At 41.0% G+C, this 15,529-nt stretch overlaps 2 protein-coding genes across 2 annotated transcripts; both read right to left on the minus strand.

The window, feature by feature from the left end:
- Positions 1–586: 586 nt before the first annotated feature.
- LOC121192836 (kinesin-associated protein 3-like) lies at positions 587–10,800 on the minus strand. Its single transcript, XM_041054744.1, has 20 exons — positions 10,664–10,800; positions 8,695–8,826; positions 7,961–8,118; positions 7,576–7,637; positions 6,871–7,012; positions 6,342–6,441; positions 6,122–6,246; positions 5,863–5,961; positions 4,792–4,970; positions 4,251–4,413; positions 4,044–4,144; positions 3,828–3,936; positions 3,458–3,570; positions 3,139–3,304; positions 2,918–3,043; positions 2,727–2,825; positions 2,498–2,583; positions 2,208–2,364; positions 1,720–1,804; positions 587–1,561 (listed from the first exon to the last, which is right to left on the minus strand). Exons 1-20 carry the CDS (start codon positions 10,690–10,692, stop codon positions 1,459–1,461), a joined length of 2,334 nt encoding a protein of 777 aa, XP_040910678.1. The 5' UTR covers positions 10,693–10,800; the 3' UTR covers positions 587–1,458.
- Positions 10,801–11,639: 839 nt separating this feature from the next.
- pdca (phosducin a) lies at positions 11,640–15,392 on the minus strand. The gene is made up of 6 exons (XM_041054745.1): positions 15,311–15,392; positions 13,775–13,837; positions 13,430–13,566; positions 12,952–13,171; positions 12,705–12,817; positions 11,640–12,120 (listed from the first exon to the last, which is right to left on the minus strand). Exons 2-6 carry the CDS (start codon positions 13,821–13,823, stop codon positions 11,932–11,934), a joined length of 708 nt encoding a protein of 235 aa, XP_040910679.1. The 5' UTR covers positions 13,824–13,837; positions 15,311–15,392; the 3' UTR covers positions 11,640–11,931.
- Between the last annotated feature and the right edge of the window lie 137 nt (positions 15,393–15,529).

Below are 15,529 nucleotides of genomic sequence, written 5' to 3' on the forward strand. Positions count from 1 at the left end.
AATAATGTTTCTGCATTGGTTTCATATTGTTACTCGTTATTATATTTCAGTTTGTTCAGGCATTGTGTGGTATGTTGTTGTTGGTGTGTTCTTTCCATCATGGAAATGTTCCATAGGTCTGATATTATGTGAGGCTGAGTGCTTCCAGATGTTGGCTGTAAATCTGTGGGTTACTATCAGCTACAACAATAGGACAGGGGTTTCTTTGTTCTCCTTCATGCTATAAACAGGGACTTTCACTGCCGACACTCTGCTTCTATAAGTGAACCTGCCACTGTAATGTAGTATTTATATATTTGTATACTCATCTACGACAGCGTTTTGTGTGATTATTATTGATGATATTTGTGCACGGTTTCCTGCTGCCAGGAGTCTGACACTGACTTTCACCTCCTCAGCTTTTATGCTACCAAACTAAAATGGCAGCCATTCAAATAGAAGCAGATACAACCTGTTTATAATTGTTTTGTGTTTTAATGTAAATACTTTTATCATTGTCATGTTTTTTTTTTCAGATTTCTACTATACTGCCAGGATACACCATTAATTTGAGTAACCAGTTTTCTTTATTTGCTGTTGTAGCAGTACATACGTTGCATCAACACCATTATCACAGTAAGTTAACTAAAAACACTGATGGATTTAATAAGTTATCAGCTTTATTCAGCCTCATATTTTGAGAGGACAATGGTACATGTGGTTTTACTTTTGCTCAATACTGATATCGTGTGTGTTCTCTGCACTCTTGTGGCTTGAAAGGTGCACAACACCCAATACCTGAACCCATACCAAAATCCATTCTGATCCCTTCCATTATCTGCCTATCCAACAGCGTTATAGTGAGTGCAATGCTAAAACGGTGGAGCGCTCAGCCTCAGACCACCTCACATAAATAGACCACGGTACAGGGTCTTGGTTTGCCCCCAGGTTCGTCTGGTGGATCTCAAACCCTTTGATGATGGAATGTAAGAAAACATCTGCATGTTTTTGTTTCCAGTGGATTTAAGGAGGCAACAATTATTTATTTTTACATACAAAACACATGCAAAAACTTATCAACATACATTATTAGAAATGTAATGTCCGCTCACATAAGTTAAATTATCTGCTGACTAACAAGGAAGTAAACATAATAAGACTGTGGCCAGTGGGAAGGGAAGACTAACTGCTTATTTGTTGAACATAATGGTGAATGAATGAAATGTGTAATGAGAGGTTGACTGCGTGGAGCTGCAGTTTATTTAATAACTACTATAAAATCTGCAGTGTTAGCGTGTCAGTCCCTATTAGTATTATATATTTCAGCATGTGTGGCCATGCCTTCACATTCAGTCATGACATCAGGATCCTAGCAGTGAGAAGTCAATCTAAAGACGTAACAGCGGACACGCAGACTGTGGACGTGGAATGGGTCTAAGATGACTGGATGTCCTGACGTGTTCAACAACCCAGGCATGTCTATGAGTACTGATAGAAGGGCTGCTCGTCAGGTCTAAAGCCGTAGGCTGTGGCTGGTCGTCCAGGTGATGAGCTGGTCTGGTCGAAGACATCTTTGTCATCTCTGGAGAAAACAAAGCCAGTCAGATTAACGCAGGCCGTTACTTTTATCACCCAAACTGAGACAGCTGATAGATAAACTTTATTGATTACACTGCTGACCATATTCTCTTCTGACTGTTGGTGTTTTCAGATCCATGTTTGTGGAGTATGTTAACTCACCCCGTGTGGTGCGAGTCTCCATTCTGAGCCTGCAGGTCACTGAAGAAATCTGGGCTGACTGAACCGTCCCCTGGCGTTATTCCATCTAAACACACAACATACACACGGGGATAAAACAAGCTCTTTGGTGTTACACATGGTGGTTGCACTTCATTCTCAGTGAGCACCTGTGCACATGGCAGCTTTGATTCATTGGTCTCCTGAGTAAAAAGTCTGTCACTCCTCACTGAAGTTGGTGAATAAATTAGTCAGAAAACAAATATATGTGTTTCCTTCCTGTACACTTCTCATGTGGTCTACTACCACAAGCATGTCAGCTGTCCTGGTGTTTCTAGTATTGGTAAGCCTGGGAGGATTCATTTGGTAAGCTGCTGCCTGTGCTGCTGTAAAGACAGCTGGCTCTGAAGACTTTGATCAACAAGTTAGTGGTGGACAGACAGTCCGAGAGAACTCTGTGCTGCTGACACGTCACTTCTTCCAGTGTGTACCTGCACTATAGAACAGATCGGTCCTGTCATTGTCGTTATCGCAGAAATACGTTTCAGACTCATCGGCTTGACGACTCTCGACCATCTCCAACCACTGGTTGTTATGGAAACGGAACTTTTCTGACTGAATCTTCGCTCCCCACTCGTCGTCGTACTCCTAGGAGAGGAAGACAAGAGGAAATGAGAAAACAACCTGCAGACAAAGACTGCAGAAGAGAGAGTGTTTTATATATCTTACAAAGGAAATGACTGTCCTGATGTGTCACTTCACTTCCAGCTGCATCACTTACGGCAATAATGTCGAGGGTGTTGTCACACACTTTTCTGATCTCAGCGTTCTTGTCATGCATCAGGTCTATCAGGTAGGCTGGAGCCTCTGGACTGAGAGTTAAAGAAAAACCACAGAGATCTTTTTTTTGGATGGTGGTGTAAGTCTGTGAGGCTTGTCTCAACTCAACGTGAAGAAGTGTTAGCGTTAGTTAGCATTAGGGCAGGCAGAGTGCACTGTGGGAAGGATACGGGTGTCTTTGATGATGACGTCTCGTGTGGCTTGGTGAAAAACCATCTGATAGAAGACGTAGACAATCTGACACACAAACTCATCGTCCTCCTGCTGGGCTACATTTAACAAACAGAACACATGGAAAGTATGTGTATATTTACCACTCACTGTAAACATCTTGACCAAAGATGAAAGGTGTGCATGTTACCATTTAGGAGCTCGATAAGGGCAGGAATGATGCCAGATTTAGCCAACATGGCGGCGCAGGCGTCATCCATGGAAACTGTTCCAATCATTATTACCACCTCTAAGATGAGGTCATCCTCTGCTGAGCCTGAAACACACACAGATGATTAAGGAATAATGCTCAGTTTCTTTGCCAGGGGTGGCCAAGCTTTGGTGATCGTACTCTGTAAGTCTAATCACTACCTGGTTTGAGTCTGTCTTTGAGGTAAGGTACCAGGTTGTACTCCTTCAGCACCAACTCCCAGTCCAGGTCGGGGATGGTGAGGTTAGCCAGAGTCCCCAGACACTCCAGAACCCACTCCTCCTCTTCCTCTTCACGGATCTCTGCTGCCAGGTCGCCAAGATAGTCCTGACAGAAGAAAAACAGAAAAACAGAAGAGATGAATCACATCACAGGCCTTCCTCTACTGTAATACTACAACCAAATCACTGAGCCATTTGTTCAGCTGTTTTGGGGTCTCTGCAAGTGACGCTGTTTTTTTATTGTGGATTTGTAACTCACGATGAACAGCGGTTTGGTTGGTCCATCATGTTGTGAGATGTTTCTGATCATCTTCATCAGCAGGCAGTCTTTTGTCTTCAGAGCTTTCTTCATGAGCATCTTCAACCCATTTCCTGCAGACGGAGAGAGACAGAGGGCATCACAAAACGGAAATAGATCATTTACACCCAGATATCTCTCCACAACACAGTCATGGCTACAACAACACGACAAGACGGAGAAGAAGAAGAAGAAGAAGGGAAGATCTACTTGTGGGAAAAGTGATGGTAGTCTGGGGGATTTCACAGAGCCACCGTCTAGTTCATTCTCTGTCCGCTGTCATAAAAAAGCCAAAAAAAAAAAAAAAAAAATGCAGCTCATACAAATATACCTTCACACATGAGTTGTGTGTTCCTCTTGTTTGCAGCCAGGTTGATGCAGATGGAGATGAGCTCAGCTTCTATTTCCTCCTCACTGTTCTCAAACAGCATTTGCATGAGCTAGACACCGACACGCAAACACAGACAATTTTATCTCTGACTTAACTGGTCAACGGTTCATATACTCTGAGTTTGTTTAAAATGATTTTCAGGGGCTGTTGTCGTACCTGAGGTATGCAGTCAGTGTAAACAAACATGCCCTTGAAGCGGTCGTCGATGCTGATGTGATACAGGATACGCATGGCTACCACACGGTTGTTCTCATCCCCTACGTCACAACAAACAGCAGTTAAGATATTTTTGTACTCGTCACAGATCGGTAACACCTAACACGCATAACACCTTTGTACTGTTTTATTAGTGTGTACATTTACCTAACAAGCCAGTCAGTTTAGGTAACAGTCCCACTTCCACCATCTTGGCTCTGAGTCCAGAGTCAAAGGAGAGGTTGAGCAGCAGACGCAGAGTGAGGTTTAACAGATCCTCGTGGTCACAGGGAACCAGACGAGCCAGTCGTTCTATGGTGTCCACCTCAGCCTGCAGGTCACACAGAGACTGATCAGGTTAGAAACTCATGATACAATACACGCTTAACAAGAGGAAGAAGAAGAAGAAGAAGAAAAGAGACATTAGAAGACACTGAATTCCAGTGCAAACAATACAAGAACAACTAGAGGTAAACTCAATGTGCTAATGACAGAGATAGACTGAGTCAGCACTTTATTAGGAACACTAGTACACCTGCTTATTCATGCAATCATCCGATCACATGGCAGCAGTGCAGTGCATGAAATCATGCAGATACAGGTCAGGAGCTTCAGTGAGAATGAATACATGAAAAGATGTTTCAGATGTTCTTCCTTTGTTCCTTCTCATTCATCTAATCTAACAGGATGAATTCACACTCCCACTAACCATGTCGTTCTTGTTCTCCAAGAAGATGGACAGTTTTTTGAGGAATGAAACCACCAGGACCAGCAACTCCTCATCGTCCCGACCAAGAATCTGGACCAACAGACCAACAATGTTTTTATTCCTCATCTTCAGCTCCGTCCTTGTGTCCTCAGCAAGGTTCAGCAGGAGGTAAAGAGACACTGAGAGACAGTGAAAAAAAGAGAGAGGGAGAGGAAGAAATGAGGGATGGAAGATGCAAAAAAGTTGGAGATAATATAAGAAGGTTATTTGTAGTATCATTACTCAGCTCATTCACTGGTTATAATTAAAACAATACCATCTCTGCGGAATAGATTTATACTGTTGATGATCAGCCCCTCTGATGACTCTTTTTTTGGACTCTTGTTTGGTTTCTTTGTTTTTCTGTTTAGTGTTTCCTGTTTTGTTTTGAAAATGCATTCCTTGAGTATCAGTTAAGGTGTTACTTCCTGTCTTTGTGTTTCCCCACTTTTGTGATTGTCTGCCCCGCCCTCATGTGTTTCACCTGTTCCCAATCACCTCTGCCTCCTTGTGTATTCTATTCAATAGCATTTAAGGAGACAGTGGCAACACAATCCGTGTTCCCTTCTCTCCTTGTGAGTTCACCTTTGTTCGTTCCCCTGTCCCTGTGGATTTGCCTTCATCTTGTCCTCCTGCTTAACTGTAAGTTGCTACATTTACCTATTTGTGTCTGCATTTGGGTCCAGAAATCACTGAACTATAACAGTTTTACATTTCATAAAGATAGTGATGTAATGAATAATGCTTGGGTTTGTTAAACATTACTATGAACTAATGCTGCTTTGACACTGCAGGAGATGATGTGGTCATGATTTAGGACGAATCTACATGGTGGCAAATATGAGTGGAAAGGCCATGTGATGTAGTAGTGTATCATTCATAAAGAACAAGTTGCTGGGATGGGAAAAGCAATGCACTTTATGCTGACGTTAATTTGGATTTAAGTGGTGCATCAAATGTGAATTCACATCACAGCAAAGAAAAATACCACCTCTGGTGTTGTTGCTGCTGTCTGCTGAAAGGCCAGCCTACCTCTGAGTAGCTGTTCCTGTTTAGCCCGAAGACCTTGGTATTTCCTCAGAGCCTTGTCTTGGTCTCTTCTTAGAGAGCCGTTCTCTGGTGCTGATTCATGTGCACAAAAAATGCTAAGGAACATTGTGTATATACACACACACACACACACACACACACATATATACAGAATAAGTCGGGGGTAGATTATTTATATTGAGGGCAAACATTTAACTGACCAATGAAAGGGAGAAGGACATGACAGCATATAAAAGGATATAAGCTTTATTTTTCTTGCGTAGCTCCTCGCACCACACATCGTGTCTCTTCAGCTCATGCTCCACCACACTCATACACAACGCACCTATCTTATAATGACTCACCACTCCATGGAACTGGGAGAAACTGGAGGAAAGGAGAGGAGATGTACTCAATGCATACAGCACTAACATGACAGAGGAGTGAGGTCCACTGTGTGTGTGTGTGTGTGTGTGTGCTACCTAGAGAAGCAGAAGAAGATGTAAATGATGATGGTAGCCAGCTCTACACTCTGTTTCCAGTCCTCCCTCAATACTCGGGCCAGGGCACCGAGAGCTGCCTCTGCACACAGAGACACACACAGACAGTTTTCAGATGAGGTGACTTGACCTGCGTGGCCGAGTACAGCAGGTTGTTGCACCAGCAATATATAGATAACACATATGGGGCTTATTTGAATGTAGTGGATTTTATGCAGATTCAGTAGATGTTTACTTCACCAGAATGTTTTACACCATGACACAAGCTTTTCAAGACTTTTGCAGATGTTTGTATTATTTATGTGTGATATAGTCTGCTTCACCTTATCAAAGTACAAAAGGATGATTGTTGATTTGTTAATGAGGTAACATTAGCAGGAAAATATGTATTAAATTATTCAACTATTCAAATATATCATGAGCAACCTTTTGATTAGCTTAGCTTAGCAGAGTGTAGCACTTGAGCTTTTCAGTAATTTGACATGATTGAAGAAGTAGAGTGAAACCACACCGTTGTGGAGCAGCTCCTCCAGGTTATCAGGGTTGCGGGCGAGCTGCAGAATGAGAGCAGAGCCTCTGATCTTCTCTGGGATGCCTTCATAGAGCAGCTCAACGTACTCGTCCACTCTGGTTATGCTGGCTTCCTCATTTAACTGCACAGTCAGAGATAAACACACAGTAAAAACAAGGCATGGCACACTACTCAAGTAAAAAAACAAACACATGAGATTTGCAGCTTTTTAGTCTTTCACTCTTTGACTGACTTTACTGTAAATTATATAGAAACAAATGTGGGATTATTTCATGATACCGAGGCGGCTCAGATTTGGTGCTGGTGCAAATCTAGTGTAAGACCCAACACAGTCACAGTCACAGCAATGTATTTTCACAACCTGAAGTTGTGTGTTTATGAAGATCACATAGTGCAGTGAGCAGGCAGGAAGTCTGCTCTCAACCAACCTCTTATCAGAAATGAAAGCATAACAAACAGTGTTTCTGCTTTTAGTTGACAGATGTGCATTTGGAAAATTGTGAAAAAAACAAACAAATAAAAAAAAACTGGTCAAACCCATGTAGGCTCGTGTGCAGAGTTAGAGAGCTGCAGAGCGCTCATGAAAAATACAGGACAGCATTTTGCAAATGATCTGAGATCAAACAGAAACAAGACGCATGAACGAACAAACATGCAGAGTCAGTCAGTGCTGTGATCTGTTACCTCCATTCCTTCAAACGGTGTCAGCTCTCTGGGTTTCACCGTTCTTTTCTCTTTCTTCTCCGCTGGTGACACAAAACCACAATACTTTAGTCCATTAGACACTATATATCTGCACATGAATCTTCTAATTGCGTATTCAATGTAATAATCAGCGTCTACATGGTAAATCAGTGGGCTGGGCCGTTACATGTTTAATGTTTTTTGCAGAAATTTTGTCTGAACGTCCATGTTGAGCGATGTTTACAATTTGTTGCCTCCATACTTTGAGGTTTTGTGTGGTCTTAGAAAGAATAGCAGCATTAAATGAGACATCAGCTCACCCCAGTGACTCACATAACATGTTAACACTCTGCAGAGAGGCTGTATTATTGGTGACATGACTCACCTTTGCCCTCAACTGGGGAGGATTTCCTGTTCTGCAGGTAGTATAGGAGCTGCTCCACCTGGGGCAAACGGGAGGCAGGGATGAGCTTACACTCCTCCACCACTTTCTTAGCCAAAGCTCCCACATCTGTACTGGGAGAGAGACTTTTCACGCGGATACTGGAGGGAGAAAGAGAGGACAAAGAGAGGGGCCGCAGATAAAGGATGGTTGACTTCATACATTTCCTCAGCTCTGAAACAGAACACAGGTTTGAGTAAGTGAAGTTTAATACTTACTTACGTACCTGCAACTGAATTTAAGACCATTTCTGAACCTATTATGAAGCTGAAAACTAACCTGTGACTGATTTAACACATCTGATTAAAGTTTTAAAAGAGATTTTAAGAGCCAGCTGGAAACAGGTGTGCAGTCAGTTGGCACTTGTCCATACTAAATGACTACCTACTCCTATTCAGTCTAAGTGAACAGGAATAACTGGTTCAATAGTAAACAGAAGGAACAGCCTGAATAAAACTAATCCAATTAAAATGAGAATAAACATGAACGAAAAGAGGTAGAGGACAAATAAACAAGAGAATCTGAGGCGGACATAGAGAAGGAGTTTAATACAAAGAGAAAATCAAATGTGACTATGAATAAGTTCAATGACAGGCTTATAACACTAAAGAAGTAAAGAAAGAAGAACACAGAGCCATAGCTCAAAGAGGACGTATGATAGAACAGGAGACACTCACATTTTTTGTCCCTCCTTTCGTTCACCCAGCATATGACCTCCACCCTCTCCCAGTATAGATGCTTCCACCTCATAGTGGACCACAAGGGCCTTCTCCGTGGGATGAACATCTAAGCTGCCCGCAGTCACTTTGCTTTGGGTGATGATGAACAGACAGTTAAGTAAACATCAACTCAAACATTAACTTTTTGTAAATGCATTTTAGATACATATTAAATAATGTACTGGACCTAAGTTCCCAATCAGTGAATTCCACAATAAATAAGAAGAATGAAATCAGTGTGAAATCATGCAAGAACCAATCGTATGGACAGACACGTTCTTAAGTAGCACATATGAAGGATTTAAGAGAATTTGTGGCATTCACAAGTCTTTGGTCTGAGTGAAATTCACAAGTGGCCCAGACCTGTGGTATGAGCCAGCAACAGACACTGCCTTTGTTCTTAGGAGGAAAACACACTCGTTTGTCTTAGTGCTTTAATGCAGCTTGGAGTTTAAATATGATACCAAAATGTTTTTAATAAAAAAAATCCCTCTTTTTTTTACTCTTCTACCACATTATAGTATGTGAGACTTTACCATCAATGAAGAAGAACAGGCAGCCTTATATGGAAGCTGTAGGGGCGTTGATTATGCTAATGATCAAATCTCACCTCCTGGTGAACAGGTGGCATTCATCAGTCTGAAACAAGCCACAGCTTTAGGACAAGTCTGTGCTGTTAAGAGAGTTTGGTGAATCTGACTTAGAAAATTTGTACGAGCAAACCTCAGAGAAACTAAGGTAAGGACAAGAATGCGAAAATGTTCTGTCTGGTCTGTCTCAAAAACAGAATCATCAAATTATGACTTCATCATCAAATTTGTCTCCACAATTCAAACCCACAGCAAAACTCATGCTGAGCGAATACACAAAAAACAGACAAGACAAACATGGTTTTATATATGTGTGTGTGTGTGTGTGTGTGTATAGATATAGATATAGATAGAGTTTGGTTCTTAACTGTCATGCTAGTAACAAGTACAACAATGCTGTTAAGATTTAAATACCCATCAAAACAATAACACTCATATGTAGAAAGACACGCCCAGACAGCTACATACAAATGGCTGTACTGGCTGGCTAACGGGCTAACATGTGTTTCCATAAAGTGTGAGAAAATTATAATACTAATTTAGTTCAACTCACGGTGTAAACTATCGGAGATTAAGCAAATTCAGCATAAGATGGCTAATTAGCTAGGCTGTTTATAGGTCACCATTTCCCAGTAGCCTGCTAGCTAGGTTAGCTCTAACTGATATCCCAGCCTCCTTCGTTGCGGAAATGTCATGCAAACCCCCGTTAACTATCTGCTGGTTAAATGTAGGTGCGTTTACCGGCGAAGCTATAGCTGGACTGACTAATTCAATGGATATTTCTTTCTGATTATGGTCTTGAGATGAATTCGGCTTGGTTTGGAAATTCACCACGCAATGCAGATTAATTCTTGCACTAATTTACAAAGATATGCTCCTTATTTTGCATTAGCTAGGGCTGTCTGAGAGACATGATTGTGGTAGCGACCACACTGATTTTAAAGTGTGATATTTTGTCAGTTATGTACCTTATATGTGGACTACACGTATGCCGAATTGACTGGTAGGTCACAGTGGTCTACAAAAGCTTTTAAGTCATTTTACGCTTTGTACTTGCGTTTCCTGGCAAGCAAGAAAATTTAAAATTGCCAGTAATTTGTGCAGTAATTGGCGTGAGCTCCTCCCCATGCCACAGAATCTCAAGCACCAGCGCTAGTAAATGGAATTTAAACAACAAACACTGGGTCCCATCCAGGTGCTTGTTATATTAACCATTTGATCTATGTTAACGGGGCAAGAGCCATAGGAAGGTTAATGTTAGCTAGCTAATGCTACTTTTCCATTAAAAAAAAAAAAGCTAAATTATCGTTAGTCGTGTTTAGTCTGTTCCGTCTCACCGTTTGAGGTAGCGCGCGTCATCCTGCATCTTCCCCAAATTTAATGTTTCAGGTTTTAAAATAACTTAACTTGATCACATTTAACGAATCTCCCAAATCACGACCATACAAATCCGTGTGCGAATAGCTAGCACCACTGTCAAACCCACTGCAGTGGACTACAAACATGGAGGTCTTCCTTCCCATCCCGTAGGATTTTTCCTTTAGTGGAGAGTCTCTGGCAGTATTTCTTGTGCTGCGTTCACTTACCGCCCCTGTTTGAGAAGACTGGCATTACATCTTAACCATAATCCTAACCGTGGTTGACTGAGAGGCAGCAGATGCCTGAGATGCCTCTTGGAACTATAACTGCTGTCTGTTCATTGTCGTTGGCTATAAACACTGCTGTTGTGCTGTCAGTGTTATCTGGGCTTGTCTCTTTCAAAGAACTAATCCATGTCTTTGTTTTGCATAATGAAATATTAGCACAGCTGATGATCGTGTTCTCTTTACTCATTCTTACAGATTTTATTGATGTGAATGGGTGAAGGAATTTGCATTCTAATGCAGCTTTTCAGTGGGCTTTCTCACCATGAAAGGATGAAAGGTAATGATTGTGAGGCCAGAGTGTCATTTATTCACTAAATAAATCACCACGTATAGTATATAGGTATATAGTTTATACTATAGTTGTATGACAGTCAGATCAGATCAGGTGAGGTGAGGAGAGAAGATTGGGTTAAAACTCAGAGACATCTCCAAATGTTTGTCGTGTAGAGAAGCACAGAGCTGGACGATCCTGAAGTTTCCTTTTTGGAAAAGTTGGCATGTTTCCTCCATGATTATGTAATGTTCCACATACATTATGCACTATTGTCAGAAATAAATGCATTTTGATTGAATAGACATAGCTACAGTACATTGTAAGATCAGAAATGTAGCTTTAGCCTGAGGAATGTACACAAACACAGACAGAAAGCACTTTGGTTAACTCATCTTTAATGGGAGAGCTATGATATGAATGTCAAGCAGTGTTTCAGCACATATGTTCAAATCACCATGTGATTTACACCTAACTGCTTCTAGAAACCATCCACATTCAGTGTGTACCAATGGATGTTTACTATATGTCTGTACGTGCAATACATAATGTATATATATATATGATTTCTTTCACTTCTTCCCCCAATTCCTTTCTTCAGCTCTGCTTTCCTTTGCTCCTTTCCTGTTGTATCCCCTCTTCCCGTTTCCTCTTTCTACTACAGTGCCTTCTTTTCTCTTCCCTTCTCCTATTCCACATCCACTCCCTCTTCCTCCTCATCAGCACATGCCGTGAAGTCCTTCTCAGGTAAGAGGCTGTATTCATTGAGAAACGCCTCCACATCCGTCGCAAAGAACTCTTCATTGAAGTGCTTGGTAACAGCCAGGAAATTACCCAGTAACTCACCGGCCTTGTACACCAGCAGGGCAGGAAGAACCTGAGAGGACAGTAACAGGAATCCAGATTTACTGGTAGGTTGACTCTGAAGTTGTTTATTAATCTAATTGTTATTATTAAAATTAATATGTATAAATATGCTGTAAATAGTTTACACTAGTGTTAATTCAGTTTGTGCACAGCATTTTGTAACTATAATATTATAACTTTTTCAATAACAAAGAAAGTTCAGTTTCAGTAATAGTATTACATCTGCCAGCTAAACAAGTTATTATTATTAGTGCTATTACAGCCTCAAGGGTTCAAGAGTGTAACTGAAGATTGAGCTTCATGCAATGTGCATACACCTCACTGAGTATTAAGTTTATGTTTATTTTTTTGGATGTTCTTTTTCTGTTTGTGAAAATTGTCAAGTTCATTGACAACAAATGAGCACGATGCAGTTCACAAGAGGTGTTTCTGTTATTTAGCCCACCCTTGCTGATATAAATGGGGTGGACAAAATGATAGAAACACCCCTCAGTATAACACAATAACACTCAACAGCACCACAAACTGCAGCCTCCAAAAACTACCATAAACTTGAATCAACAACCCTCGAACAGTTTTTAACAGTTGACTAACCTCAGAGGAGAAGCGCTCAGCAGCACCTGTTGCCACAGCATCAATACGACAGAATTTAACACTGGAATACTCCAAAGCCAGACAGTCCAGACACGAGTTCATCTGTTCACAGCCTGACAATGGACAAATAATGCATGTATTTCTATTAGCAAACAGCACTGAAGCATTCCATGGAAATACATGGATATTTCTGGATTAAATGTTAACACGTTGTTAACAAAAAAAAAAAAAAAAAAACCACCCTAACCTTTGACACCTTGCTCGTAGATGTGGACTACCACGAGGGTTAACCGATGTTCCTTCTCTATGACTTCCAGGAAGGCTTCTCCACTCTCCAGCTCGTAGACTGCTTCAAACTTGGGGCCAAAGCTCAAGCGCTCATGCATTTCCTGCATACACTGTTTTCTGTAGCGTTTCAGGCAACGCTCGTCCTCCTCTTGGATCAGTTCGTACTCCTGGGCGCTCATCTAGAGGTGAGGAAATATGTTACTACTTTGCTTTTCTGCTATTAAGCAATATACAGACAAGGCCCTGTGTCTTCTTGTCAGTGTCTGTTTCACTGTGTATGAATGTCCCAGTCACTTGAATGTCTTCCTGTGTTTGTACAGACCTTTCTGTTTTTGGTGGCAAACATCTGAGCAATCACAGCTGAGTCTGTTGTAATCTTGTCATTAACTAATTCTAAAATGTGGTATGTTTTACTCTGTGTGAGTGTTTCCATCCACCTTTCTGTTGCCTCTTTCCTTGTCATCATCTCGAGGACTGGACATTTGTCTTAGCAGCTCTCTCTTATTTTGGGGGACAGTCTGATCCACGCTGTCCAATTTAAACCTTCTCCAGTCATTAATGACACCTTTTGGACCTGTATGCACACAAAGAAATTATCACAAATTACCTCATAAAGACACACTTAAATATAACACACTGTTGAAACAGCATTGAAGTTATAAGACAATCAAATGCACAAGGATTATTGTGTCACACAGACCTGTTACCACAGGTACAAAATACTTAGTAAGGCCATTTTATCAATTAATGTCTGCTTCATCTTTCTGACTCATGCGTCTGACCTGTGTGATTGGCGGGCAAGTCCTCATCCTCCTGGATAGGGGTAGACATCCTACTGGTAGCCTGTAATACACAGAACACACAAACTGAATAACCTAAATTACAACTTGCTGATTTTTTTTTTTTTTTTTTTTTTTTTTTTACTTGATCCCAGTCTCCTACACACCTGTCCTACAGGAGTCCATTTGATTGTGTATCCTTTTTGTTTCACCTAATACTAGTGTGTAAAATCAGCTGAGCTGTTAAGTCTATAAAGGACCAGGGTAAAAATCCTGTCGTTTACCTCTGATCTGTGGCAAGCTGAAGATGTTCTCCAGTTAAACTTGTGTACATATTGCCAAAATAAAACTACACCCATGAATGCCCCCGGGGCTGTTGTACTGTGGGCGTGGATGAAAAGCCAAAAAAAAGAGGAAAAGATTATTTCTGATTCAGCCGTCTTAGTGCTAATAGCCATATTGAACCCTGTGACACATCCACACCTGACTATCTGCAGCATCTTGTGTGTGCACATGCTCACAGGTCCATGCAGCTGGACATGAAGTTGTCACAGCCACTTACTGTGAGCCAGGCTGAAGGTGATCAGATTATGCTGAGATTATCATGACACATGTCTGACGTACACATGCTGAGGACATGGTTCTTTAATGTAGTTCTGTCCTGTAAAATCATCATGTTTGGGTTCCCACACATGATCTCAATTTTCCTTTTTTTCATCAAAGTTCCCAAAATGTGATGAGAAAGCTTCAGTTAAATTAGAAATAAACCAACACCAGTGATGTTGTGATTCGGTGCAGAGTACGCACTGGTGCTCTGAGTATCAAAGTACGCACTCATGAGAAAACCAGTTCTCCCCTGGACACACCAGTAAAGGCTGTTATGCTGATGCAGCTGAGCTGTCCTAATCAACACTGCGTCACCCACAGGCAGATCAGTCCTCCATGTTATCAGAGCCATATGTTCCTTACATTATTGGTTATTAATTATTTCAAATGCAGTTAAAGTGGACTTTAACCCTCCAGTTAAACATGGCTTGAAAAGTATTTCAAGTGTGAGTAAATACACTGTATAATATATACATATTCACAAATGATTTGACCAAAGCAATGATCATGTAAGCGTAAATAAATGGGTGTATGCACAGTGGTGGTCCCAAAAGTCTGAGACCACTTTCCCGGTGGTCTCGGCCCTTTGGTCCTCACTGTACATATATCACCGTAAGAAGACATCACTTCGGAAAAAAAATCATATTTCTGGGAAGTCAAGACAATGTAGTACTACAGCAATAAATATAAACAAAAAATATTTTAATGTGGATGTTACAAACAAATTGACCATGATTACTTAACAGTGTTGTATATAAAATTTACTCTGTGTCTTACAGAAGCAGAAAAACTGTATCTGTTGCTCCGAAACTCACCTTTTCATGAAGAAAGAAAAAAATCTTCAACGAAGACACAGACGAGTACACAACATGATGCTTACCTTATTTTTAAAAAAAAAACAAAACAAAAAAAACAGACAAACAAATTGTTACCTTTTGTATTGAGTGAGAACTAGTTGCTGTCTCCTTTAAGACCGGTCGGATTCCTGCAGGTTATTTATTTAGCTTGATCTTGGTCTGTCACATGTATTTGATATCTTCTATCAGTCTAGACATTGACTGGGTAGTGTGTCCACATGTAGACAACTCCCAGGAGAGAGGGGAACACAAGATTAGGAAAGGGTGGGGAGAGAGATGAGGGAGTAAGCTTTAT

The sequence above is a fragment of the Toxotes jaculatrix genome, chromosome 14, assembly GCF_017976425.1.
Source record: "Toxotes jaculatrix isolate fToxJac2 chromosome 14, fToxJac2.pri, whole genome shotgun sequence".
Taxonomy (NCBI): domain Eukaryota; kingdom Metazoa; phylum Chordata; class Actinopteri; family Toxotidae; genus Toxotes; species Toxotes jaculatrix.

Coding starts and splice junctions, on each gene's coding strand:
- LOC121192836 (XM_041054744.1), bottom strand. CDS start 10,692: ATGCAGGATGACGCGCGCTACCTCAAACG. Junction 2,584..2,726: donor CGTCATCATCAAAGACACCC/GTATCCTTCCCA, acceptor CTCTCAGTCCAG/AGGCTCCAGCCTACCTGATA. Junction 1,805..2,207: donor CGATCTGTTCTATAGTGCAG/GTACACACTGGA, acceptor TTGTGTGTTTAG/ATGGAATAACGCCAGGGGAC.
- pdca (XM_041054745.1), bottom strand. CDS start 13,823: ATGTCTACCCCTATCCAGGAGGATGAGGACTTGCCCGCCAATCACACA. Junction 13,567..13,774: donor CTTGCCCGCCAATCACACAG/GTCAGACGCATG, acceptor GTGTGCATACAG/GTCCAAAAGGTGTCATTAAT. Junction 12,121..12,704: donor CTGAGCGCTTCTCCTCTGAG/GTTAGTCAACTG, acceptor CTGTCCTCTCAG/GTTCTTCCTGCCCTGCTGGT.